Here is a 26629-nt window from a genome sequence, read left to right on the forward strand (position 1 = left end):
AATTTGCTTATTTTATATGTAAAATGATGTCCTCATTGCCATCCAAGACAAAATGTCGATATATGAAAAATAATGAGCCATTTCTGAAGCAGGAGAAATATAATCATCATTACCTGCATAGCTAAATCAGCTCATCAAGATCCACCAAGTGCGAATAAACACTGTTCACCAATAAGCCAAATAACACAACAATATACGAGGGCTATCCACAAAGTACATTACGTTTTGGAATTAAAAATAAATAAAGTAATGGAAATTTTTTTAATTATATACAGATGAAAGCCACACTTAAATACTACTTTTCTACATAGTTGCCATTTAAATTAAGGCACTTATCGTAGCGATGGACGAGCTTGGAAATTCCTTCGTCATAAAATTCGGCCGCCTGCACCTTCAACCATGTGGTTACCTCTTCTTGAAGCTGTGTGTCATCATCAAAACGCTGCATAGCCAACCACTTCTTCATTGCTGGGAATAAGTGGAAGTCGCTCGGTGCCAGGTTGGGACTGCACGGAGGATGAGGAAACAACTCCCACTTAAAAGATTCGAGAACTTCACGAGTGACATTTGCCGTGTGGGCCCGGGCGTTGTCGTGAATCAGCAAGATCTTTGAGCCCAACTTTCCCCTGCGCTTGTTTTGTATTGCTCTTCTCAGGTTGTGCAGAGTTTGGAAATATCTTTGAGAGTTTATTTAGTGCCTCTTTCCAGGAAATCCACAAAAATCACACCTTTTCTGTCCCAAAAGACAGTCGCCACGTGGTTGAAGGCGCAGGCGGCCGAATTTTACGACGAAGGAATTTCCAAGCTCATCCATCGCTACGATAAGTGCCTTAATTTAAATGGCAACTATGTAGTATTTAAGTGTGGCTTTCATCTGTATATAATAAAAAAAAATTTCCAATACTTTATTTATTTTTAATTCCAAAACGTAATGTACTTTGTGGATAGCCCTCGTAAATGTATATCTGGTGTAATTAACTTCAGTTAAACTATACAGCTAAAATAAATCCGCGATACCCACTAACACATCATCATCTTCACAATAATAATAATAATAATAATAATAATAATAACAATGACAACAATTGTATAAGCCCATTTTAATTGGACTGCCAGAGGACAGAACACTGTCACTACATAAAGAAATCAACTGGTTGATCTATTTTTCTTTCAAAATCAAGAGTAGATCATGGTCCCATCCTGTTGAACCCATGCGGCCTTTTAAAGTTCATTCAGTTGTGTAGTATGCCTGAATATTAATCCAAGGTTACAGTTATTGTCTCATCATAAATTGTGACAATTGTCACCTGGCAAAAAATACAGTAAGTTTTGTTTTTTGATGAGATAATAAAGTTTCATACTCATTGTACCACTAAAAAGCACAGTAACTGCATGGGTGTCATATAGATGACGTTCCTGATAGGTGGGTTTTCAATCCTTTTATTATGTAGATCTTGGATCTACATTACATTCTAGGACTGCATTTCAGAGTCCTTGAGCAGCCGTCTTTTCGCACATTGATCAACAGCACTAGGTGTTAATTTGTAAAACAAATCAATCTTTTCTCAGTTCGTGCTCTGATTAAACATTTTCATCCTAGATAACACTTTAGGGGTCAGCCAGGTGCTATCGGTTTCACTGTTAACCCAGGGCCTCATTTGTTTGAAACACACAGCTGGATCGTTTTCATTGAGGAACATGAGCATAAGAACTAAGTCTGAATCATATGTGAAATATATCACAACCACACTCATTATCCTTGAAAAAAATATTTTCACAATAAAATTGTGATGTGTTGCTAATCACCCTATGGTGTAACAGCAGATGACAGTGCAGAGAACAACTTGTAAAGAACATTACCATTACTCTACTCCTTCCGTGACCTGAGTATTGTTCCTTTCAAATGTTGTAAATTTCTGCTTCTTCTATTGTTGTTATTGCGAGTCTTTTTTACTATTTTTACAAGTGCTCACTATGAAAATGACATTTGATAAACTAGCAAATAGTGAGACTATTGTTAACATATCAGGGGATTTCATTAATTATGTGAGCTGCCTCAAAACAGTGTATTCTCCACATGTATCTTTGTTTGATTGTTCAAGCATGTGTGAATAATTAGGTTGTATGTCTATCTTTGTAAGTGAAGTAAAATATTACCATACACAAGCAGTAGAGTACAGATTTATTTATTGTTATAACATCAAGGTGTGTGGTTTGATATTTTTGTTGAGTTGTAATGAAAAATATTTTCTTTGTCTGAATGTACTTATAATGTTCCAGGTTATTTCGCGTATGACCTGATAGACATGATACTGCATCACAGAAAAAGAAGTAGCTATGAACTCATGATCCATCACATCTTTGTAAGTGTCATTCTGTAATGTGATTCATTTAATTGTAGGTGTGGCCACATGCATGTAAAACACCCATGTTTCAGGTGCTTCTATGTTTTGGTCTATCCGTGACAACACGATTCTACCTGGGGTATGGCCTGGTGGCTTTGTTAGTTGAAGTTAACAGCGTTTTCCTGCATACAAGACAACTGATGTTGATACAAGGCATTAATAAACGTGATTCCCTTTATCGACTCAATAGTACATTGAACTTAGGTATGTATTATTCCTCATTAGCAACTGGTATTTTTCAATCAGAATTATAATTTTCTTCATATTTAGTGTTCTTAAATTACCTTGTAATTCAGAGAAGAAGTGCACAGAAATTTTGAAGCTTTTGACAGGTGTGTGTTGTGTTAAGTGTTTGGAGAAATAGCTGTCATTAGACAGAGAAGCATGTTTTTTGAACAACTGTTATGACTAAAGTATAGGCTTGGCAAAGTAACAGAAAAGGGGAAAGGCTAGGTACGTGAAGAGTTGTTCACTAAGCATTTTCCATTTAACTTTCCGATATAAGTCCTGTTTTACATTTACAGTACATAGACAATTTTTTTTGAAAACTGTACCTGTTAGTAATGCAATGATACATCAGTAGCAAAACAGTAGGCATATAGGGCCAACACAAAAATGACCGCATTTTCCAAAGTAACAGTGAATAGTTATTTTAAGAAGCAGACCATCGTTACTGAATTTATCCTTGTATAGGAAAACTGGGTAATTACTAAGTAGCATCACAAAGGCAGGAACATGTGGGAAGTCATGAAACGAAGGTAACTAATTGAGCATAAGGTTGCATCAGGCTAATGAGAGAGAGGAATTGGAGATAATGTGACCAATCTAGCATTATTTAGGAAAATGACCTATTGCTCCAACTCAAGAGAAACACATCAAGACAAGACCAGAAGAAAATCAACAGTAAATGTTGACAGTATAATAGATTTGAATGATTGGCAGCAAGGGAAAACCGAGAAGCAAATAGTAGAAAAGGTGCAGTAATAGAAAAAAGACATACGAACCATAGAAGAAAGAGGGAAAAAATAATGGTAATGACAAGGTGATGGACAGCAAAATGAAAACAAATTATACAACAGGCAGAGGTGAGAATGAAACTGTACTCAAATAACAAATTAATGAGTGGACAGTTATGTTTGCCACAAATGTGTAGGTTGTGGGAGAGAGAGTGACTCCCTGGAAATAATTGGAACTGCCAAAGCCAAGGATTGTCCAATGTTGGTGGGTGTGACATGTGCTGTCAGTCCAAAAAGTTTTGAGATAAGATTAATAAAAAATAGAGAATAATGTCAAAGGCCTTAATGGCCGAAAGCTGTGATTGTATGAATCTTTTTATTGTGCCTTTCACGGCTCAGTATCTCCGCTATATGGTGCGTGGCAACTTTCCTTCTTTCGAATTGTTACATGCCATCCTGGATTTTCCATTGTTTGTTTTAATGCTTCAGGTATTCTACATAGTCTCCCACCACTTGAATACAGCACATAAAATGTGAAACTGTCAGAACAGTCTTTCTTTGTGATGTTCGTCAACTGTTGCATTACATTGGCATGAATTTTGATTACTTCACCAAAGTGTTGACGCTTTATGTGAATTTCTACACTTTTGTAATTTTTTTAGTCAAGGTGTGCAGGACAAATTTTGCATGCATTTTCTTCAAAACACTCTGGAGAATGTATTGAATACTTGATTTAGAGATGTTACTCCATTGTGATTTGTAATACAACAGCTTTGACACACTACAACCATATGGCGTCCGCCCCGGTAGCTGAGTGGTCAGCGTGACAGACTGTCAATCCTAAGGGCCCGGGTTCGATTCCCGGCTGGGTCGGAGATTTTCACCGCTCAGGGACTGGGTGTTGTGTTGTCCTAATGATCATCATTTCATCCCCATCGACGCGCAGGTCGCCGAAGTGGTGTCAAATCGAAAGACCTGCACCAGGCGAACAGTCTACCCGACGGGAGGCTCTAGCCACACGACATTTCCATTATACCATATGGCCACTACTACATACTGCATGCTCATATCTGACTGGTAGAATGCACATCTGTTGTTTACAGTTGTTGGTTCAAGCTGCCACTGTAGTTACTGCGGTGACATTGCTTATATGTCATGACTAGAATCAGTGTTGGAACTTTTTGAATGGATGGAATATAGCAGGTAAAGAGATTTAGAAAAGGGCTTGGTGTAGGCCACTGGCATATTGTCATTGGTAGTTCTTTATTTCTTCATGGAAGAGTTGGAGAAAAGTTTGTTGTAGCCCTGGAGAAAAATAAATAAAACTGTATTGTACATATCCTTATTTGAACAGCAAATGTTAACTTGGTAGCTGTTTGTACTACAGGCAATTATAGTATTCTTCTGTGCATAGATTTACCATCACACACCAAACTATAATGGCACTATTAAGTACATGTATTCACGTACCGTACATGTTTTTCTCAGACCAAAGGGTCTCCGACAACCTTCACACCTCTGCATACAAACCGTATGCCTGTGATCCCATCCCGGAAGTCTAACAGGACCTTCAGCTGCCCCTCAAGTCCGTAAGTCCATCCCAAAACCTGACATCTGAATCCATCTCTCTTCTCACACCAGCAATCACCTGCACTCCTACCTTTTCCTTACTCCCCAAACTCTGACAGACTGAACCCCACAGGTCTTGTACTTGTTATCCCATAGTGGCTGAGTACAATGTTTCCACATACAGAATCTCTGCCTTTGATGACCAATACTTCTAAACTGTTGTCTGTAACCTTCCATCCTACACTCAAAGACACCATTCACTTCCTTTATGGCCTTTCCACACTTCTTGTCGCATTATCAACGGATTCCTTGTTGAACTCTGTGAATTTGATGTCCTTTACACCCACCATGCTCCACGCACATAGCCAGCCACAGAACACCACCTTTTCCGACGTCATCCTGATACCAAACCTATCATCTCTTTACTAATTTTTCTAACCAACCACATCCTGACCCACTGTTATTTCACATTCAGAGGCCAAATCTGTAAACAAATTTGTGGTACTGCCATGGCTACTCATGTGGCACAGCCTATGCCAACTTGTTTATGGTCCATCTGGAGGAATCTTTCCTAGCCAGTCAACATCTAAAACCCCTTGCCCAGTTCAGGTTCATTGATGACATTTTCATGACCTGGACTCACAGCAGGAAGAACCTCCATAACGTCAACATCTCACCTGCTCTTCCTCAACTCATCAAGCCACCTTCCGAGACGTCTATTTCCATCTCTCAGATGGGTCCATAAATAGTCTGCTCATATCAAGTGCACCAACCACCAACAGTGCCTTTGCTTTGACAGCTGTCATCCATTCCATGTCAGAAAGACACTTCCTTACAGCCTCTCCACCCATGTATGCTGCAGTCTGTAGTGGAAAGCAAGCATGAGTTGTCAAAATATACTGATAAGCTTACCAGAGCCTTCACCAGCTCATTCTCAAACAAATCTCCTGTGCATCTCTTCCTCTTACTCCAGTAAACCTGTTAATTAGCCACTGACCAGCACTCCTCCGATCACCCAGTATCACCCTGGTCTTGAAAAGCACAACCAGGGCTTTGATGACCTTTTGTCATGACCTGACATGAGGGATATTCCACCCAGAATCCTACCCACATCACATAAAGTTGTTTTCCACAGCCCATCCAATCTACAGAAATCCTTGTTTATCACTATTCCAATTTTGCTCCCAGTTCTGCACCTCATGAGTCTTTCCCTTGTGGTCGACCTCTCCTGCACACCCACCCACCCACCACCTGCTACGCAATACTGTCACAGGCATTTCCTACCCTATAAAAGGCAGGTCCACATGTTAAAGTAGCCGTGTTATATACCATCTATGCATCAGTTACTATGCAGCATTCATTGTGGGCATAACAAGTAATCAGTTGTCTACTCGCATGGATGCCCACTGCCAAACTGTGGCAAACTGCAGACTCGACCATCTGGTTGCCGAACATGCTGTGCATCACAACCCATATGACTACAGCTGATTCATTATTTCAGCATTTGAATACTTCCTTCCAGCATTAGTTTCTCAGAACCTTACAGTTGGGAATTGTTGCTCCAGCATATCTTGCACTCTGGCAATCTCCACTAACCTGTTTCCCTTGCCTCACATTCTTTTCCCTTCTTTCTTCTATCCACACCATTCCTTCTCCATCTAGATCGTGTACTGCCTTGTCCCACCACTGTTCTTCCCTGTCCCGTTTTGGCTTTCGCTCCCTCCCTACCTCCATTCCCATTTCTGTACTGCTTCTGGGTTGTCGTCAGCTATTGACCTTTCCTTTTGCTCTCCATCACTCGCGGATTCTGCTCTGTGGGAGGTTGCTGCTGACCTCCATTTTATTGACCACTTCCCCCTTGGGATTAGCCTCCTGGATGAGGCTGTGGAATTACCAGTGCCGCCCAGGTGGCACCTCTGCAGAGCTGACTGGACACTTTTCAGCCATTTGGCTGTTTTGGAACACCGTGCCAGCGTCCACGAATGGGTCGACCATGTTACAGCCGTGATCTCCCAAGCTGCTGAATTGTCGATCCCACGGTCCTCAAGTCATCCCAAGAGACGTCCTGTCCCTTGGTGGACCACTGAGTGCCGCTCAGCCATCCGAGCCCGCCGTGCAGCTCTGCGCCGCTTCAAGTGCCGTCCCTCAGCTGACAATCTTGCGGCCTTACGGGTGGCAAGGGCCAAGGCGCGGCGAGTGATTAAAGAGAGCAAACGACGGCCATGGCAATCGTTCTTGAATTCCATCTCCCGCTCCACCAGTTCTACGAAAGTATGGGAAGCCGTCAGGAGGATTTCCGGGAAACGCAGCCAACTACCTGTCACGGCATTGCTGCATCAGGGATGTCTCCTCACGGCGCCGGGAGACGTTGCCCAGACAATGGCCATGCATTTTGCGGAATATACTGCCACTATTAACTGTGATCCAGATTTCTGCCGCTACCGCACTGCCATCGAGAAGGGTCACTTGGACTTCCGGTCTCCAAATTCTGAACCCTACAACTGCCCCTTCACATTGTGGGAACTGGATTCGGCGCTGTCTGTGGCTGATGATACTGCGCCCGGTCATGATCAAATCCTGTACAGCATGCTGCAGCACTTGTTGCTGCCATCCAAGGAAGTTCTCCTGAATTGTTTTAATATGATATGGTCATCTGGCACGTTCCCTGACTCGTGGAGGGAGGCGATTTTGATTCCCCTCCTCAAACCGGGGAAGGACCGAATGCATCCCAGTAGTTATCGGAGTATTGCTTTGACGAGCTGTGTCGGGAAGACATTGGAATGCATGGTCAACCGTCGCCTGGTTTGGCTGCTCGGGACCAGGCAGCTCCTTAGCCACTCTCAGTGTGGCTTTCGGAGATGTCGTTCAACTATAGACAACTTGACCCTGCTTGAGGCGCCATCCAGCAGGCCTTCCTACGTAACCAGCATTGTCTAGGTGTATTCTTGGACATTAATAAGGCGTATGACACTACTTGGCGCCGCCTTATCCTCAATCAACTCCATCAGTGGGGCTTTCGTGGCCATCTCCCCATCTTCATTCGGTCCTTTCTTTCCCGCCGCCTCTTTCGATATCGGGTTGGTAATGTGCTATCTGATTTGTACGTGCAGGAGAATGGTGTTCCTCAGGGAAGCGTTTTAAGTGTCACCCTCTTTGCCGTCGCCATTAACAGTGTCACGTCCACTATCCGGAGTCCTGCCCAGTGCTCCTTGTTTGTGGACGATCTTGCTGTTTTCTGTTCTTGTCACTGCTTGTCGGCAGCTGCAGCTTACGATAAAGTGATTAGAGGCATGGACTGTGAAGAAGGCACTGAATATTTTGAAGTGTCTGAGCCATCGGTCCTGGGGAGCAGATCGGGCGCATCTGCTGCAGTTTTATAGGGCTTTTGTCCGGTCGCCTCTTGACTATGGATGCACTGTGTATGGGTCAGCGAGACCTTCGTATCTGAAGATTCTTGACGCAGTACACCATGAGGGTTTTAGGCAGGCCACTGGTGCATTTCCGTACCAGACCCATCCCCAGCCTGTGTACTGAGGCAGCGGAACCGCCGCTCGCCATCCGGCGGAAACTCCTCATGGTGTGACGGGTGTGTCAATTCCTTGCCTGTCCTACCTCCCCTGCGTACCCTACCATTGCCCGACTGCCTATGGAACGTCTCTTTTTCCAGTCGTCCCAGGGCAACGAGACCATTTGGGATTCGTGCCAAGCATTTGCTAGAGTCCCTTGGTGTGGAGCATGTGGCACCCCAACTCCAGGGTTTTACCCACCTGCCTCCCTGGTTGCTCCAGAGGCCCAGCATCCTTTTAGACTTTTCAGAGTACCAGAGGAGCTGCACTCCTGCATTTGTTTTTATCTCCTTATTTTATGATATTTTAAACCTGCATCTCGACCATGTACCAGTATTTACGGATGGCTCTAAACAGGGGGACTCTGTTGGTTGTGCTGTTGTTTTCCCTGATCGAGTCGTCAAGTTACGGCTTCCTGCGGCGTTTACCATCTTTGATGCCGAATTGTTTGCGATCTTGCGGGCATTGGAGCACATGAGATGTGTTCCCAGTCTTAAGTTTCTCATCTGTTCTGACTCCCTGAGTGCCCTTCAGACCATGCAACACATGCACCCAGCAGATACGGTTGTCCAGAACATCCATGATACCCTACTCCACCTGCAGCAGCAGGGGAAGGAGGTTTCTTTCTGCTGGGTGCCGGGGCACGTGGGTATTAGGGGAAACGAACTGGCGGATGTGGCTGCCAGAGATGCATGTGCCTTCCCTCACGTTGTTGAATGTGCTGTCCCGCTGTTACCCCCCTTTTGCATTTTCGTGTTATGCGTCAATGGGAAGAGAAGTGGCTGGCAGTCTGTGAAAATAAGCTGCGTCTGGCCAAGGCCACCACGCGTCCATGGCGTATGTCCTACCAGTCATGCAGGTGGGATGAGGTTCTCCTCACTCGCCTCCGCATCGGGCACAGTCCCTTAACGCATGGTTTTTTACTCTGGCGGGAGAACCCCCCAATCTGCAGTGCTTGTGGCGTCCAGATTACTGTCCGCCCCATTTTACTTGACTGTCCTTTATTCTCTGACCAGAGGGCGGTGGTTTCCTTGCACCGGATTTGTCCTCTATTTTGCAAGACGACGCAACGACTGTGGTTAAGGTCTTACGGTTTTGTGTCCTGTCCAATTTGTTGCCTCAGATTTTAGGGAGAGGATTTTAATGTGCTGCTGGGTGACTGGCTCACCCAGGTTTTAGGTAAGATGTCCGCCAGTCACGATTACCTACTTGTTTCACTTCGATTTCTGTTCTCTCTTCCTTGTGTTTGCTTTCCTTTTTTAGTGCGTTTCTCCTTCTCTTGTTTTGCCTCTGTATGTGAGGATTTTGAAATGCGTCAGGTCTGTGTCTTTTAGCCGTTCTCCTTATTCTCTGTCCGTCTTCGTCCCTTCACCGCATGTGTTACTGTTTCTATGCATTTGGGCGCTGATGACCACGGCTGTTTAGCACCCGAAAACCTCAAACCATACACACACACACACACACACACACACACACACACACACACACACCTCCATTCCCCATCCCCTCTGTCTCACTCTTCCCGTTCCCTCCCTCCCTCCTCTCCACCTTCCTCTTCTTTGTTCCCCTCTCTTTCCCCCACTCTCTACCTGTACCACTTAACATGCTCCAGCTCTGAATTCCTTTCATCTTGTTGTGCAGCTGCCGAGTCATCTGTCAAAAGACCTGCCTCACACTGTTGTGCTACACCCCTCCCTGCCTCATCATCCTTCTCTTCCCCTCTTCTGTGTGTGTGTGTGTGTGTGTGTGTGTGTGTGTGTGTGTGTGTGTGTAAATGCAAGCACATTTATGAGAGAAAGAGTAAAAAGCTCTAAAGCTAATGTAAACAGTGCTTTCTGATGTGTGTTTCTATGGCCACTTGTCAATCAGCTATAGGTGAGAGGTTACCTTTCCTTTATTTTACGTATTTGAGCAAAGGCAGCTGTTGACAGTAATTACCACATTGTCAAATGTGTAAATTTTTTAACATATATATTTAGTTAAGCTCTAGTTTACATAGATTTTAGCCATGACACCCCCCCCCCCCCCTCGCTCTCCACCTCTCCAGGAGGTTCACAACTCTTATGAGTAGGGGCTTGGTTTCTACAGGGCCCCGGCCTTTGTAGCATTACTCCTTTCTGTGCTGCAAGCTTATACTTCCACTATCCTTTCCCCCTTTGCCTCTCCATTGATGGTTTTCTTGGTACAGACCCTGCTTGAAGCCGGTTTATGATTGGACTCAAGTATCCATTTCTGGCATTTTCTCGTAAACTTTTCATTAAATAGGCACATGGTCCCCATTTATGGGTTTGACCTGCTACCAATTTTCAAAATTCTCCAGAAGTGTGGATCGTGCAGGGAAGGTTGCCCAGTGCAGTGTAAGCTCCACCTTTGTGTCATTCCATCATTGCACCCTTCCCGTTAATGAGGTAATACACCCAAAACCAAGCACGGTAGCCATCCTGTTGTGTGTGTATGTGTGTGTGTGTGTGTGGGGGGGGGGGGGGGGGGGGATCGTCAGGTACATGTACGGTGGTAGCCCCCTGACCATGCAGGGATCAGACTGTTGGTGCCTGAGCTGAAAACTCCCCATGTATGCCAAGGAGTATGTGCCTATCATGACTGGTGCACAGGGACACTGGGCAATGGATTATTGGCCAGGTAGCCATTGCTGAGGCTGGGCATTGCCCATGGGGAGAGCCCCCATTTGGAGTGGGTGTAACCGTGGCGGATGGGCTGCACATGAAGTGGATGAAGTTACCTCCTGCTGGTGGCCATATGGCCTCTGCAGTCTCAGTGAAAGGACAGTCCTCTTTTAATGCAGAGAGATATGACCCAAAGCATTCCCTTCCCTGGCTATGTCATGGGAGGAATGTAGGGCTTAGCAGGAAGCAGAGAAATACTCCCCCAGTACTTAGGTCCCCCAATACTTAGGTTTCAGAAGGAATAATGGGGATTCTGTCTTGGCCACAAAGCCTTTATTCTTTGTAGAAACTACGAGGGACAAGTTTGGGGAAGTTGCAACCATTTCTAAAATGAAGAGTGGATCAGTTCTGATCACATCATCATCCCGTGCCCAGTCACAGGAACTGCTCTCTTGTAACAAGCTGGGTGACATACTGGTGGTTTTAACTCCCCATAAAAGTCTTAATATGCTTCAGGGCATTTGCCACAGGGACCTGCTCTTACAATTCGATGATGAGCTATGTGCCAACATGGAATGATGGGATGTACACTTTGTCCATCATGTACATAGGGGGCCAAAGGATAATAGGGTTGCTACCTGTTCCTTCATCTTGGCCTTTGAGGGTGATTCGTTGCGTGAAAAGGTCAAGGTGGTGGTATACTGATGTGACGTGAAACCGTATGTTCCTCCCCCCCCCCCCCCCCCCCACGAGGTACTTCAAGTGCTTGAAATTTGGGCAACTGTCCTCGTGTTGCAACTCTAGCCCCATCTGTAGAGATTGTGAGTGAGTGCTGCATGTGAATGCTCCTTATGCATGCTCCTTATGCCCCCCCTCCCCCCATCTGTGTCAGCTGTGGAAAGCACCATTCTCCCTGCTCACCTGATTTCACTGTTTTCCAGAGAGAGAAGAAGTTACAAGAATACAAGAGTTTCAACAGGAAGAAGTATGAGCAGTTGCACCCATCATGTACAACAATGTCATACGCTACAGCTACGACAATGTTGCCCCCATTGGCGATAGTACTCCCATCTGGTACACCTCCTACTGTGGGCCCTCAGGGTCGCTCAACCATGTTTGTTCACCTGATGGTTGGGGGCTCCCCTCTTGCTGCTACCACCACATGTACTTTGGGATCAGTGGCTACCCACCCGACAGGGACCCCACCTCCTAGCCGGAGATGAAATGCTTTTCTCTGGCTTCTCTTGGCAGGAAGACGTCCCTTGGGACACTTCTTTGTAAGTTTCCACCAGTCTAAAACTGGACGCCAGCCAGCAGCCAAAGGAGCCAGAGGCTACTGGTCACAGGGCTATGCGATCATCAGCTTTATCTGAAACTGATTCAGAGAAGCCCTCACAATTATCGGAATTCTCTAAGGAGAGGAAGACCAAGAAAAATTCCTCCAAGAAGGACATTCTGGTGGCCCCCACATCATCAGATCCCGCTTGTTCCACTCCTATGGCTGAGGTGCAAATTATGGAGGCCCCTGTGGCCCCACTTCGCACCACACAACAGAACCCGGAACCTATTTGTGTTGATGCCATAACCTTGCAACCAGTGAGTGTAGGGCATAACCTGCCTACTTGGTCCTTTATTGACTCTCAGTACATCGGCATCATTATTCTCCAGTGTAATTGTAGCAGTTTTTTTCCACCACCTGGCTGAGCTACATCATCTTTTATACACTGAAAACTGTAACCGTATGGGGGAACTCTAGAACAAACAGCTGGATTCCAAGGGGACAGCAACAACAATGCATAATGATGAATACATTTATAATTCAGCTAATAAATCAAAGGCTGTGTGAAGTGTTTTGATGGTGTACCTGCAACAACATCAAACCTAATTGAAATACTCACACACTTATGTGACAGCTTACTTCAGGCAGGCACTTTCCCTGATGTATTGAAAACATCAAAAGTTATTCCAGTATATAAAAAAGATGAGAAAGATAATTTAAAGAACTACAGACCCATTACAATTTCCCCCTGCATCTCAAAAGTATTAGAAAAAGTTATGCCTGACAAACTTATGAAATTTATAACTAAAAACAACATCCTATGTAATGAACAACAAGGATTCAGAAATAAGAGGTCAAAAACTACTATTTACGAGTGCCATCCTAAACCTGATGAACAAAAAGGATCATGAAATTCTTCTATCAAAGCTTGAATGATATGGTATTAGAGGTTTGTCCAACAACTGGATCAGTTCCTTCTGGACTAATCGTAAGCAGACATTGTGCATCAAAGCACAAAAAAATCGAACTAAAAACTGTATCTGAACATCTATCTGACCATAAGCAAATATAATGTAGTGTACCCCCAAGGATCAGTAATGGGGCCCCTTCTGTACATAAATGATCTAAACTTAAATGTTGATGCACATAAAACAATCATATTTTCAGGTGACACCACAATTCTATTAAAAGGAGACAGCAATGAACAGTTACAGCAGTCAGTAAATATGGTCACAGAATAATCAGCTTGTCTGTAATAAACAGTAAAAAAACCATTGCACTAAAATTCCACAATGTGAACTAGGTGGTAACAATACTGAAACCAAATTCTTAGGAATCAGGCTGCAGAGCAACATGAAATGGAATAAGCATGTGGAATATCTCAATGCAGAACTCAGCAAAACATGTTACCTTCTTTGCTCACTAAAATCATGCTATAATGAGAAAACAGTAATGAATGCATATCAGGTCTACTTTCATTTTCATCTTAGATATGGGGTCTCTTTCAAGAGAAACTCTAAAACAAAAGGGCTATTAGAATCTTGTTTGGATGCAAGCCTAGAGACTCTTGTCAACCTCTGTTAAAGAAGAAACCTGATATTCCTCCATTACCATGTGTGTACATTATAGAAACTCTTTTATTCATCAAAGTAAATGTAATAGGTTAACGACTGAAAAAACTATGATCTATACATGATCACTTACCAGCCAAAACAGAAATTTACGTATCACCCAAATCAGCTCAGCTCTGTGCCAAAAAAGGTGCATTTCACATTGGAGTTAAGCTTTATAACAAACTTCCTGAAAACATAAAAGCTATCACTGTGGTCAGTACCTTTGGAAAACCTCAAAAGTCATATTTACATCATCACTGCTTCTACTCCATCGAAGAATATTTAGATTTATGAAGTGTGCTATATAAATACGTAAGTATAAAGTGTATTATTGTAACCTTGAATAAGTATGCCTAGAAATGACTTTTTCGTTGGGTCTGCATTAAAGACATTGTCTATCACGATATTCCAACAACTCCAGAGGACATGCAGGAATGTATCACGCTTGCTTGTAATTCTCTTCAGCAGGCCATACTGGAAGCAGTAAATAATTCTTTCATTCAATGAGTGCACCAGGGTCACCACTTTGAGCAAAAAAAATGGCTCTGAGCACTATGGGACTTAACATCTGAGGTCATGAGTCCCCTAGAACTTAGAACTACTTAAACCGAACTAACTTAAGGACATCACACATATCCATGCCCGAGGCAGGATTCGAACCTGCGACCGTAGCGCTCGCGCGGTTGCAGACTGAAGCGCCTTTAACCGCGTGGCCACACTGGCCGGCCCACTTTGAGCACCTTTGAATGTTCTACTCCTGGGCAATGGTACAGACAGTCAAAATCAATTTTGTGTTTTGTTTTTACCTTGTTTTCATTTGTTTTCTGACAACTCCAGCAAGTGGACAAGTTTGTGATCCCTGGTTCAAAGTCAATGTTGTGTTCTGTAATTAATAACATTGTGTTTCAGTGAATGCTACATTGTGATACATTTTTGAATAGGTCTTTAGGAGAGGAAATGAATTATCAAATAAAATATAAAGGATTCCATTTAAAAAAGTCATACTGCTGTTGATATCTTTGTAAAAAAAAAAACAAAGCTACAACGAAGGCATTCATGGTGATAGATGCCCCCATGATGGCTAAGGAACAATTGCTTGAAACATTTTGTAATTTGCATCTGGACAAACAGTTACTTAGGGTGGTCAAGAAAAATGGGACACTGTGTATAGTGAACTAGTGCCTCTTAATACATCTTTGGAGGCCGTGGCTGTTCGGGTAAGAACATTTCAGGATATTATCATCTGCATCGCTTACCTCTCCCTCGATGGTGAAGTGTCTCAGAACATATTGTTTGCGCTGGTTTCTCAGTTCCCACCACCTTTCCTAATCTTGGGTGATTACAGTGCCCATAACCCTTTGTGGGGTGGAACCATGATCAGTGGCCACAGTAAAGACCTCGAAAACTTACTGGTTCAACTTGGCCTTTGCCTCTTGAATTAGGACTGTTGATATTTTTTAAAATATCAGGAATCCAATATATCAATATTTAAAAAATATCATTGTCGTCTCTTGATATATCCAAAAAAGCTATCGATATATCGACTGAAAAAAAAATATTGATGTACCTGCCAATAAAAAATATTGGCTGCACATTGTAAAGATACTGCGGGTTTAAGAGCTGTATATTTATTTTATTATGGAATTTTCTGTACATCAAAAAGATAGCAGCCTGCCTTTCCGCTTAGAGGAAGAATTGAAAGGAAAACAATGTATGTTCATACTTGGCGATACCCTCTTTGCTAACAATGTTAATTGAATGTAAGTGCCACAATATAAGGTGTCCGATGGGTCCCTCATTTGGTTTCATCACGCATTGGATTTGTCCGGAACCCTCCATGTCAACTTCCCTGTTTTTTCATTTCTAGCAACACCAGTGACCTAGCAATTGTAGTGTCAAAATTGCATGGTGAAGCTAAATGTTGCAGTTTCTGTTGGTAGTGCTTGAGCGCCAATTACGTCAGCATTTCCCCCCACACATCTCCACCCATCTTAAAGACCAGTTTTGTCATTTAGATTTTTGTTCATCACTTCCAGCAACTGTTTTTGAAGAATGCCAATCTGAAGGAATAGCACACCAGTTGCTTTAAAAATTGTTTTTTAATACAACTGGTATCCCATTTCTTCACATTGGAAATCTTGTTATTCCATTCACACCACCATCCTCCGGTGAAGCCGTGCGGAGTGGCCGAGCAGTTTGAGGTGCCGTGTCACAGACTGGACGACCCCTCCTGCCGGATGTTCGAGTCCTCCCTCGGGCATGTGTGTGTGTGTGTGTGTGTGTGTGTGTGTGTGTGTGTGTGTTTTGTTCTTAGTATAAGTTAGTTTAAGTAATGTGTACATCTAGGGACCGATGACCTCAGCAGTTTGATCCCTTAGAAATTCATACACATTTGAACATCCTCCAGTGAAAATGGACTACTTCTTTTGTGCCATGTATATTCATTTAACATGGTCAAAGAGAAAGATTAGACCTGATGACCCCCATGTGGGTCCGGGGGTTAGAATAGGCCCGTGGTATTCCGAACCTGTCGTAAGAGGCGACTAAAAGGAGTCTCACATGTTTTGGTCTTCATGTGATGGTCCTCTGTAGGGTTTGACCTCCATACTCCCAAATTTTTCCGAAGAGCGAGCCAATTGGGGAAGGGCACCTTACATGGTGTATCGTGTGCATTGTGCATTGAGACCTTTAGTCCGCTTTCTCGTTGTCGCATTGCAGTCGCGCTCACTCTCCGTCTCTTGGGTGAGGATACGTTCCTGGGTGCAGTTTCTGCCATTCACTATGCTGTCTCGCTTTCTGCGCCGACGACAAACACGGACTTCTTTGCACCTGATATCCACCATGGTAGCCAGTCCGTTGTGGTGGGGTCGCCATGTACCATGTTGGTTGTAGCCCCCTGACAACACAGGGATCACTCTGCTGACGCCTACGCTGTAAACTCCTCACGTATGCCAAGGAGTAGATGCCTATCTCCCTGGGGCATCAGGACTCCCGGTAATGGCCATCCTGCCAGGTGGCCCTTGCTGCAGCTGGGTGGCGCCTGTGGGGAGGGCCCTTGGTCGGAGTGGGTGACATAAGGGCGGATGACACGCTATGAAGCATGGCACATATTCTTTTGCTGATGGCCAGCTGCCAGCAGTTTCTGAGTGTCCCAGGGCTCAATTTAATGCAAACACGTATGACTCCAAATCATTTCCTTCTCTGGCCACCCCATGGGAGGAACAAAAGGCTAAGAATGGGAACGAAGCTTATTCACCCCATTACCATGTATGTACAAGAACTGATGGGAAATCCTTTGTGTCCATGAAGCTTCAGTTCTTTGTAGAGCATTTAGAGGACAAGATTGGGGAGGTGGATAGCTTGTCCAAAATGCACTCTGGGTAAGTTTCGATAAAAACAGCATTCTCTGCCCAGTCGTGGGCATTACTTGCTTGTGACGAGTTGGGGGATATTTCAGTTACCATTACGCATCATAAAAGTTTAAATATGGTCCAGGATATTATATTCCACAGGGACCTTCGTTTGCAGTCTGATGACGAGCTGAGCGCCAATTTAGAGCCGCAAGGTGTTCATTTTGGCTGGCGAGTTCATCGGGATCCAAGGGATAGTCAGGTTGCCACTTGATGCCTTCATCTTGGCCTTCGAGGGTGATACATTGCCCCGAGAAGGTCAAGGTGATGGTCTACCACTGTGATGCCAAGCCCTATATCCCTCCCCCGATGCAGTGCTTTAAATGCTGGAAGTTTGGCCATAGACTTCCCACTGTACTTCCAGCGTCACATGTCGAGATTGCGGACGCCCATCACATTCCAATACTCCGTGTGCCCCACCTCCCATCTGTGTAAAACTGCGTAGAGCATCATTCCCCTTGCTCGCCAGACTGCAGGATTTTACAGAAAGAGCGGAAAATTGTGGAGTATAAGACTCTTGACCGATTGACCTACGCTGAGGCTAAGAGGAAATATGAACGACTCCATCTTGTGCGAATGACTTCCTCTTATGCCTCCGCTATGACAGCAGTAATAGCCCCATCAGTTCAGCGAATTCCAGTTGGCTCCCTGAGCCATAAGACTACACCTGCGCCCTTGACTGTGGGGGGCACTACCCTCCCTGTTGCTCCTGCGCCACCTACTTTGGGAGCAACACTCCCCCCCCCCCCCCCCCCCACACTCATTGTGTGTCCCCACTTCTAAGCCGGAGAAGCGTCCAGCTTCTTTGGCTCCTCTCGCTTTGAAGGGGACCCTTGGCCCCTACCTTCCCAGGTTTCTACCAATGGGAAGGATGACGCGCGCCAGTGGCGTCAGTGCCCACAAGCAGCTGGTCGTAGGGCAATACGATCCTCCTCAGTCCCGGAGACTGAATCAGTGAAGCCCTCCCAGCCAGTGAAACCAAGGAGCAGCGAGAAAAGTTCAAGAAGAAGACCTCTAAGACAAAGGAACTTGTGGTGGCACCCACCCTACTGCAACCTACAAGTTATGCGTCTGAGAATGGGGTGGAGATTCTGGCATCTGCTGAGGACCTAGATCTTGCCGGACCCTCAGACACCATGGGAAGTCGATCGCACAGGTACTCAATCAGTGGCAGCAGGTGATTCAGCGGCGTAATCTGCCTCCTCGATCCCTTCACGCCTTTTTCGGCCGCGGGCAGTGTCATCCTCCAGTGGAGTTGCAGCGGTTTTTCCCACCACCTTGCTGAGCTCTGACAATTTCTCAGCCTTCGCCCTTTTTTCTGCATTGCTCTCCAGGAAACTTGGTTTCCAGTGATGGGAACCCCCGCCCTCCGTGGATATCGGGGTTATTATAAGAATTGGGCAGCTTATGAGAGGGTATCTGGTGGAGTCTGTGTCTATATCCGTAACTCTCTTTACAGCGAGTGTATCCCTCTTCAAAAACCTTTAGAGGCTGTTGCTGTTCGGGTGTGGACGCCTCAGGCTGTTAATTGTCTGCAGTCTCTATCTTCCACCGGTTCGTGATGTCCCACAGCATGTATTGGCTGCACTGATTGCCGCCACCTTTTCTGTTATTGGGTGACTTGAACACCCATAACCCTTTGTGGGGTGGATTGGTGGCAACAGGCCAAGGAACTGTCGAGCAAGTGTTGGCACAGCTCGATCTTTCTCTTTTAAATAATGGTGCCTCCACACATTTCAGTGTGGTGCATGGCACGTACTCAGCCATCGACCTTTCAGTCTGCAGCCCTGGCCTTCTACCATTTGTCCAATGGAGTGTGCATGACGACTTGTGCGGTAGTGACCACTTTCCGGTCTTCCTGTCACTGCCCCAGCGTCACTCACCAGTGTGCCTCCCCAGAAGGGCTTTGAATAAGGCTGACTGGGACTCGTGGTGGTTCACACGATCACCACTGGCATTGTTTCTGCCACAGAATCTGTAATTTCCTGTTCTTTCGGGTCTCCTCGGTGGAGGACTGTGGCTTGGTGGTCACCCGAGATCGCTGAGGCAATTAGCAATTGCAGGCGGGTCCTCTAGCGTCATAAGTGGCACCCATCATTGGAACAGTTCATTTACCTTTAAACGGCTCCGTGCCCTAGCCCAACGCCTTATTCGCCAACGGAAGCAGGTGTGCTGGGAACGGTATGTCTCCACCATTGGCACCCATATCTTCCCATCGCAAGTTTGGTGCAAGATTAACGACCCTAAGGGTATCAGATACCCATCAGTGTACCTGGGCTTTCCCTGAATGGAGCAGTCTGTACTGAATCAGACATGATTGCAGAACTCTTAGCAAAGCATTATGCTTAGAGTTCCATTTCTACGAATTACCCACTGGCCTTCCACTCCCTGAAAGAGCAGTTGGAAATTTGGAGCCTTTCATTCCATGTGCGCCACCCCGAATCGTACAATGCTCCACTCAGTGAGTGGTAATTCCACAGTGCCCTAGCCGCTTGCGCTGATACGGCTCCCGGGCTGGATCGCATCCACTATCGGATGCTTAAACATCTCTGCATGGACTGCCAGTGACACCTCCTCGACCTTTTCAACCATATCTGGGTTGAGGTTGAGTTCCCCTCTCAAAGGCAGGAAAGCATTATTATCCCAGTGTTGAAGCCTGGCAAGAACCCCCTGGAGGTGGACAGCTACTGCCCCATTAGCCTCACCAATGTTATGTGCAAGGTGCTCGAACGCATGGTGAGCCAGAGGTTGAGTTGGCTACTTGAGTCACGAGGCCTTCTGGCTCTGTCCCAGGGTAGATTCCGTAAGGGCCGCTCTGCCACTGATAATCTGGTCTGCCTGGAGTCCGCCATCTGTATGGCATTTGCCCACCGTCAGCACCTGGTTGCCATCTTTTTTGACATGCAGAAGGCATACGATACAACGTGGCGACATCACATCCTCACCACACTTCATGGATGGGGTCTTAGGAGCCCGCTCCCACTTTTTATTCAAAATTTTCTGTCGCTTCATTTCTTCCGCGTGCAAGTTGGTTCCTCCCATAGTTCCTCCCGAGTCCAGGAGAATGGGGTCCCGCAAGGCTCTGTCTTGAGTGTCTGCCTATTTTTAGTTGCTATCAATGGGCTAGCTGCAGCTGTGGGAATGACCATATCGGCTCCTTAGTATGTTGATGACTTTTTCCTGTACTATAGCTCCACTGGCATTGCGGTTGCTGAATGGTGGCCACAGGGTGCTATCCGCAGGGCACGGTCTTGGGCTGTCACGCACGGCTTCCAGTTCTCGGCTGCTAAGGCCTGCGTCGTGCATTTCTGCCGGTGTCACACTGTTCACCCTGAGCCACGGCTTTATCGTGATGGTGAACCTCTTGCTGTGGTAAAGATGCATTGGTTTTTGGGCTTGCTTTTTGATGCCCGGTTGACTTGGCTCCTTCACATTTGGCAGCTTAAACAAACGTTGTGGCGCTATCTTAATGCTCTTCATTGCTTGAGTCACACCAGCAGGGGTGCCAATCGATCTACCCTTCTACGAATGTATCAGTCATTGATTCAGTCCTGTCTCGATTATGGGAGCCTGGCTTACAGTTCGGCATTGCCTTCCGCGTTGCGGTTGCTTGACCCCATTCTCAACTGGAGCTTTCCGCACAAACCCTGTAAACAGCCTACTTGTAGAGGCTGGTGTCCCTCCATTGTGGATCCGGCGCCAACGACTACTGGCCGCTTATGCTGCACATGTTTGCAGCTTGCCCGGACATCCCAATTAACAACTCCTGTTCCCCAACTCGGTCGTCCGTTTTCCAGAATGGTGGCCCTGGTCAGGGTGTACGATCGCGGTTCGCATCTGGGCTCTTCTCTCTGGGCTTGAGTTTTTCCCTCTCCCACCTCTTTTCCTGGCCCATATACATATACACCTGTGGTGTGTGCCCTGCCCATGTCTTCGGCCGTATTTGGCACAGGGCCCGAAGGACTCAGTCCCTCCTGAGGCCCTCCGCTGCCGCTTTCTTTCCATCCTTGCCACGTTTAATGGTTCTGACGTGGTCTATACCGACAGATCGATGGTTGCTTGTCAAGTTGGGTATGCTCTTACTCTTGGGGATCATTCTGAACAAAGCTCATTGCCAGCTGGCTGCAGTGTTTTCACTGCCGAGCTGGTCACCACCTCTAGTGCCCTAGAGTATATACGCTCCTGGCTCAGGTGAGTCCTTTGTTATCTGTAGTGACTCCCTGAGCGGTTTACAAGCTATCGACCAGTGTTTCCCTCGCTCTTGTTTGGTGACGGCTATCCAGGAGTCCATCCATACTCTTGCTCGTTGCCGATGCTCCGTGGTTTTTATGAGGACGCCGGGTCATGTCGGCATCCCGGGTAATGAACGTGTTGACATGCTGGCCAAACAGGCTGTCGGTGCACCAGCTTTGGAGATTGGCCTTTCGGAGTGTGATCTCCATTCAGTTTTACGACAGAAGGTCCTTGGTACCTGGGATGATGAATAGCGCACCCTGCCTTCACCCAACAAACTTCGGATCATCAAGGAGACTACCAGTGTGCGACGCTCCTCCTTGCGGGCCTCTTGCGAGGACTGTGTTGTACTCTGCCGGCTGCAGATTGGCCACACCTGGATGACGTACGATTATTTATTGTGCCGTGAGGATCCACCTCTCTGTCGCTTTGGTTCAGCATTGACAGTGTTCCACATTTTGTTGGACTGTCTGCTTTTAACTGCACTTAGGCAGACATTTGCGCTGCCAGATACGCTCCCTGCACTTTTAATGGATGACACTGCCACGGCAGGCTTAGTTTTGAGTTTTATTCATGCAGGGGACTTTTATCGCTCAATCTGAGGCTTTGTCTCTCTCTTTTGTGTTGAGTCTGGCCTTTGGCCTACAGTTTTAGATTGAGCTTTTTAGTGCGTCTCTTGGTTGTTGGCATTTCGTTTTCTTCCCCCAACCCCCTCACCCCCCCACCCCCCGCCCTTCCATGGTCGGCCAACCACTGTAACACTCTGTGTGTTTTTAATTCCTCTTTTCTAGTCTTTGTCTATGTCTCTCTTGTTCTGTGTCACCCCTTGTCTTCTCCATTGCTTGATTTTGTTCCTTGTGGGTGTTTCATGTTCATGGAAAAAGGGACCGATGGCCTTTGTAGTTTGGTCCCTTCAACCCCCACAAACAAACCAACCAGACCTGATGAAAGCTCAAAAAGGAGTAAGACTCCTTCACACAGTGAGAGTAAAGCTATATTCTACAACAATTTCAATACAATGGCTTAAAATATTTACCGAAAACTGTGAAAAAAATATAAAATAAAAATGTTGGCACCCAATATTGCCATTTTGATATCAATATATGGGGGCAAAAACAGTGCTGATATATATTGATATTTTTTTGGAGAAAAAATCTCACTGACTCGTTACTCCTGGTGTTATGAGATGACTCCTCAGTGGCTGAAATAGTTTAATGTTTTATTCATGAAGGGGGCTTTTACCACTCTCTTTTAAGGGAGGTGCACTTAACCTTATTGGCCCATTGTCTAGTTGGCAGAATACTCTGTTGCTTCCTCTGCTTAGACCAGGCTGTGGCTGTGTGGGCTTGGTGGTCCAACCCGGTTCTCACCCTAATTGCTCCTTTACTCTTCTTCCTCTGTCTTGCGCAGTTTGTCACACTTGTTTGTCTTTTGTCTCTCTGTGCTTCTCTTTCCCTGTCTGTGTTGCTAGTCTTTCCTACACAATTTCTTGAGTGGAGTACCTCTGGTAAGTAGCGAGGGCTGCAGGATGTGTTTTCTTATTGCACCCTGCTTTCAGGGGCTTCCTGCAGCTTCCTAGATGGGTCACCTTGTCTGCCTTTCTTCCTCTGCCTCCCTTTCTTCTTTTGCCCCTTATCTCACCTTTGTTGACCTTTTGTAGCAAGGGGTTTCCTTTCCCTGAGTTTTACGCAATGGGCTAGCTCTGATCTACAGTCATGTAGACCTGCACAAAATAAAAGCAGACAGAATATAAAGGAAATGTCGTGTTAAATAATTTTTCCATTTCCTCTGATGGACATCTTTCAGGACAAGTGCTTTGTGTTATTGTATGAAGGACATATTGATAAGTCATCAGAAATCAGTTAACTACAGTTTGTACAAATTTGACATAGTATTCGTCAGTAAGATAGCAGCGCATTCAGTACAGAGTGTAAGTGCTATTATGCTTCAAAGGTCTGTCTTAGGCAGATATTCACAGATGTGTGTCAAAGTATTCATGAATTGTTAAATGCTGTGATTTTATAATCAGGAACACTGATTTCAGTGAAGTACACATCAAACTTGCATAAACCTCAATGGTGTCATATATAGAACATTTTGGTGCAACAGCATTTTGCATGCTGCAAGAGCATCAGATCTCCTCCTTTCTTCTACTGCTTGCTTAGCACTCCTTAATTTTATCTATTCAGCGTGTCAGTACCTTGAAAAGGCTTTCTAAATTCAGTAGTAACATGCTGGGGATGTTTGAGAAGGAAAATTTTGGTGGTGGTCATAATTTTAAGTGTTCTTAATTTTCACAGATGTGGTTGTAGTTTCCAGTGGAAACTTCATTTCTTAAAAATAAATTATCCAATTTGTTCTACCAAATACCTTTGTTTAAGTACTGCCTTGATTTACAGTGACGTTTATAGTTTTCCGGATAATGACGTTGGGCTGGATGACGAGATGGTTGGTTCTCCATCGAGATGAACTCACTCTAACAGCTTTTTCATTGGGCAGTATATGTAAGTCATTCTTACATTCTTTGCAGCTTGCTTATTCTAGAATTCTTGTTAAATGATGATTACTATCTTTTCAGCTATGGCTGTCATTATGCTGATGAACATAATACTTTTCTTGAGAGTGTTAAATGCCGATTATCGACAAAGACCAGCCCGACAAACCATTTTACATGAAGAACCTGCAGACTGCAAAGGTCACACTAAAGTAAAAAGCTAATTTAATGCAGACCATTTATTCATTTATGTTGTGTAACTATTTTTGTAATGTATGTATTAATGACATATTTTGTACTGCTGTGTATTGCATACTTCTTAAGGAAAAACTAATATGCCAAGAATTGGACTGTTATTGTACGAAACTGGATAATTATTGCAAGATGTTTCTGTCTAAATTAAGTATTTTTATATGACTTTATTTTTGTACCGATGCTTATATAACTATCATTCCTATTTATAGAATGACATTTTGTTATTTAATTGTTGTTATAAAGATTGAAATGAAGAGCAGAGACAAAAATCAGAGTGTAAGTAGTAATGGGAATTTTATATGTAATTCATTCACTATCCATTTTGTTCTAAACTACTTAAGTGGTAAAATCATGTATCTAAATGTTTGTGTTCATATTTGTGATGTAATGGTGTACCTATACCAATCTACTACCAAAGTTACAGAATTTCTGTGTGTGTTCATCATTTAATAAAGAGTAGGATTGTTTAATCATACAGTGAGGGCTTTCACAGCCGATATTGGTGTCCTTGGTGATTTTTGTTTAGTGGACGTTAGGCTGTGGTCCAAGACTTATTTCTGTGAGTAATGCTTTGTCTCCTAATGCTGCTGACATCACTGCTGGCTATAATGACATGGAAAGCAGTTGCTAGCTCAACAAGCCAAACATTATCAGTTCACTGCCAAAGATTACGGAGTCATACTAATGTATATTATGGAGCTTGTAGTAGGGAAAAGTTGGGCCTGTTTGCTATATTTCACACTAAGATCCAATACTTGTCTAGTTTCAGTCCTTCTTCATTTCTGTTAAAGTTTTTTTTTCCTTGTGCTTTTGAACTTCTATAGAATATTAGTGATTGGATCATGATAAAACCAATTATTATTATACTAGGATGTACAGAGATTCCACAGAAATTCAAAATCACAAAAACAACATTGGCAGCAAAGAAGGGTTAAAATTGGCTTGAGTGCTAAATAAATCAAACAGGACTAACTCTTCATCACTACTAGCTTCATAACACACATTGGTGTGTTCTTAGGTGTATTGACTCACAAAATGGCCATTGCATGGATACGTATAAAGAGTTCTGAGCTCATAGCTGCTTTCTGAATAGTTACAGCTTCTGATGATGTCTCCATCATCGAAAGATGAAGTGCTAGGCAGATAAATATGTCTCCAACAACAAATTAATCAAGTAGTAGTGTTTGTTACGTTTCTGTGAGTCAAATTGTGTACAGACTCACAGTATTCCAATTTAAGATCAAGTAACTGGTGCTTTAGACCACTAGACATACTATTGCAAATATGTGTACAAGGACTAATGTAATTTCAGTTTGCATTTGTGGTAAGGGCGTGTGATACTTAAAATTTTTGTTGGAATTATAAATTATGGAACTACGTAATTTATGTGGTAAAAGGTACATTTCTGCAAATTAGAAGATTCCTTGTTCAATCATCATGGGTCCAGAAAATGAAAGGTCTAGTTTTGTAAAGACAATGACAGCAGTTCATTCAGCATGCTTTTACTGTTATGAGGTAACACATAGTTCTTCATTGTGATTACTACATGCAGTGAAGGTAATGAAATGTATGTAAATTTCATTTACAATATTATTTCCAAAGCCCTCATTACACATGAGATTTTTCTATAGTGTTTCATCTTGATTTGTGTTGCAGATTTTTAGAAACTCACCATAGAGCGTAGACCATTAGAATTTCGTGCATTATATCAACTATGTACAATATACCAACTGTACTCACAGGCCACTGTAAAGTGATTATGGAAGATATTTTTTGTATCACTGTTATTATTGAAAATTTTATTGTGAGTGTCTCTTGTCACTCATGTCTAACTAATTTAACATTATATATAAAAACAAAGATGAGGTGACTTACCGAACAAAAACGCTGGCAGGTCGATAGACACACAAACATACACAAAAAATTCAAGCTTTCGCAACAAATTGTTGCCTCATCAGGAAAGAGGGAAGGAGAGGGGAAGACGAAAGGAAGTGGGTTTTAAAGGAGAGGGTAAGGAGTCATTCCAATCCCGGGAGCGGAAAGACTTACCTTAGGGGGAAAAAAGGACAGGTATACACTCGCACACACACACATATCCATCCACACATACAGACACAAGCAGACATATGTCTGCTTGTGTCTGTATGTGTGGATGGATATGTGTGTGTGTGCGAGTGTATACCTGTCCTTTTTTCCCCCTAAGGTAAGTCTTTCCGCTCCCGGGA

At 44.3% G+C, this 26629-nt stretch overlaps 1 protein-coding gene across 2 annotated transcripts in view; it reads left to right on the forward strand.

Moving 5' to 3' along the window:
- LOC126473734 (TLC domain-containing protein 2-like) overlaps nucleotides 1-26287 on the forward strand; it is a 49762-nt gene extending 23475 nt beyond the window's left edge. Inside the window, exons 3-6 of one of the 2 annotated variants that reach the window (XM_050100985.1) lie at nucleotides 2281-2363; nucleotides 2438-2609; nucleotides 24055-24159; nucleotides 24234-26286. In XM_050100985.1, the coding sequence (XP_049956942.1) occupies nucleotides 2281-2363; nucleotides 2438-2609; nucleotides 24055-24159; nucleotides 24234-24373 (500 nt within the window). In that variant the 3' untranslated portion in view covers nucleotides 24374-26286. Of the gene's footprint in view, nucleotides 1-2280; nucleotides 2364-2437; nucleotides 2610-24054; nucleotides 24160-24233 lie in introns of both variants that reach the window. The other variant, XM_050100993.1, reaches the window with a different exon arrangement.
- The last annotated feature ends 342 nt before the right edge of the window (nucleotides 26288-26629 follow it).

The sequence above is a fragment of the Schistocerca serialis genome, chromosome 1 (genome assembly GCF_023864345.2).
Source record: "Schistocerca serialis cubense isolate TAMUIC-IGC-003099 chromosome 1, iqSchSeri2.2, whole genome shotgun sequence".
NCBI classification, from domain to species: Eukaryota; Metazoa; Arthropoda; class Insecta; order Orthoptera; family Acrididae; genus Schistocerca; species Schistocerca serialis.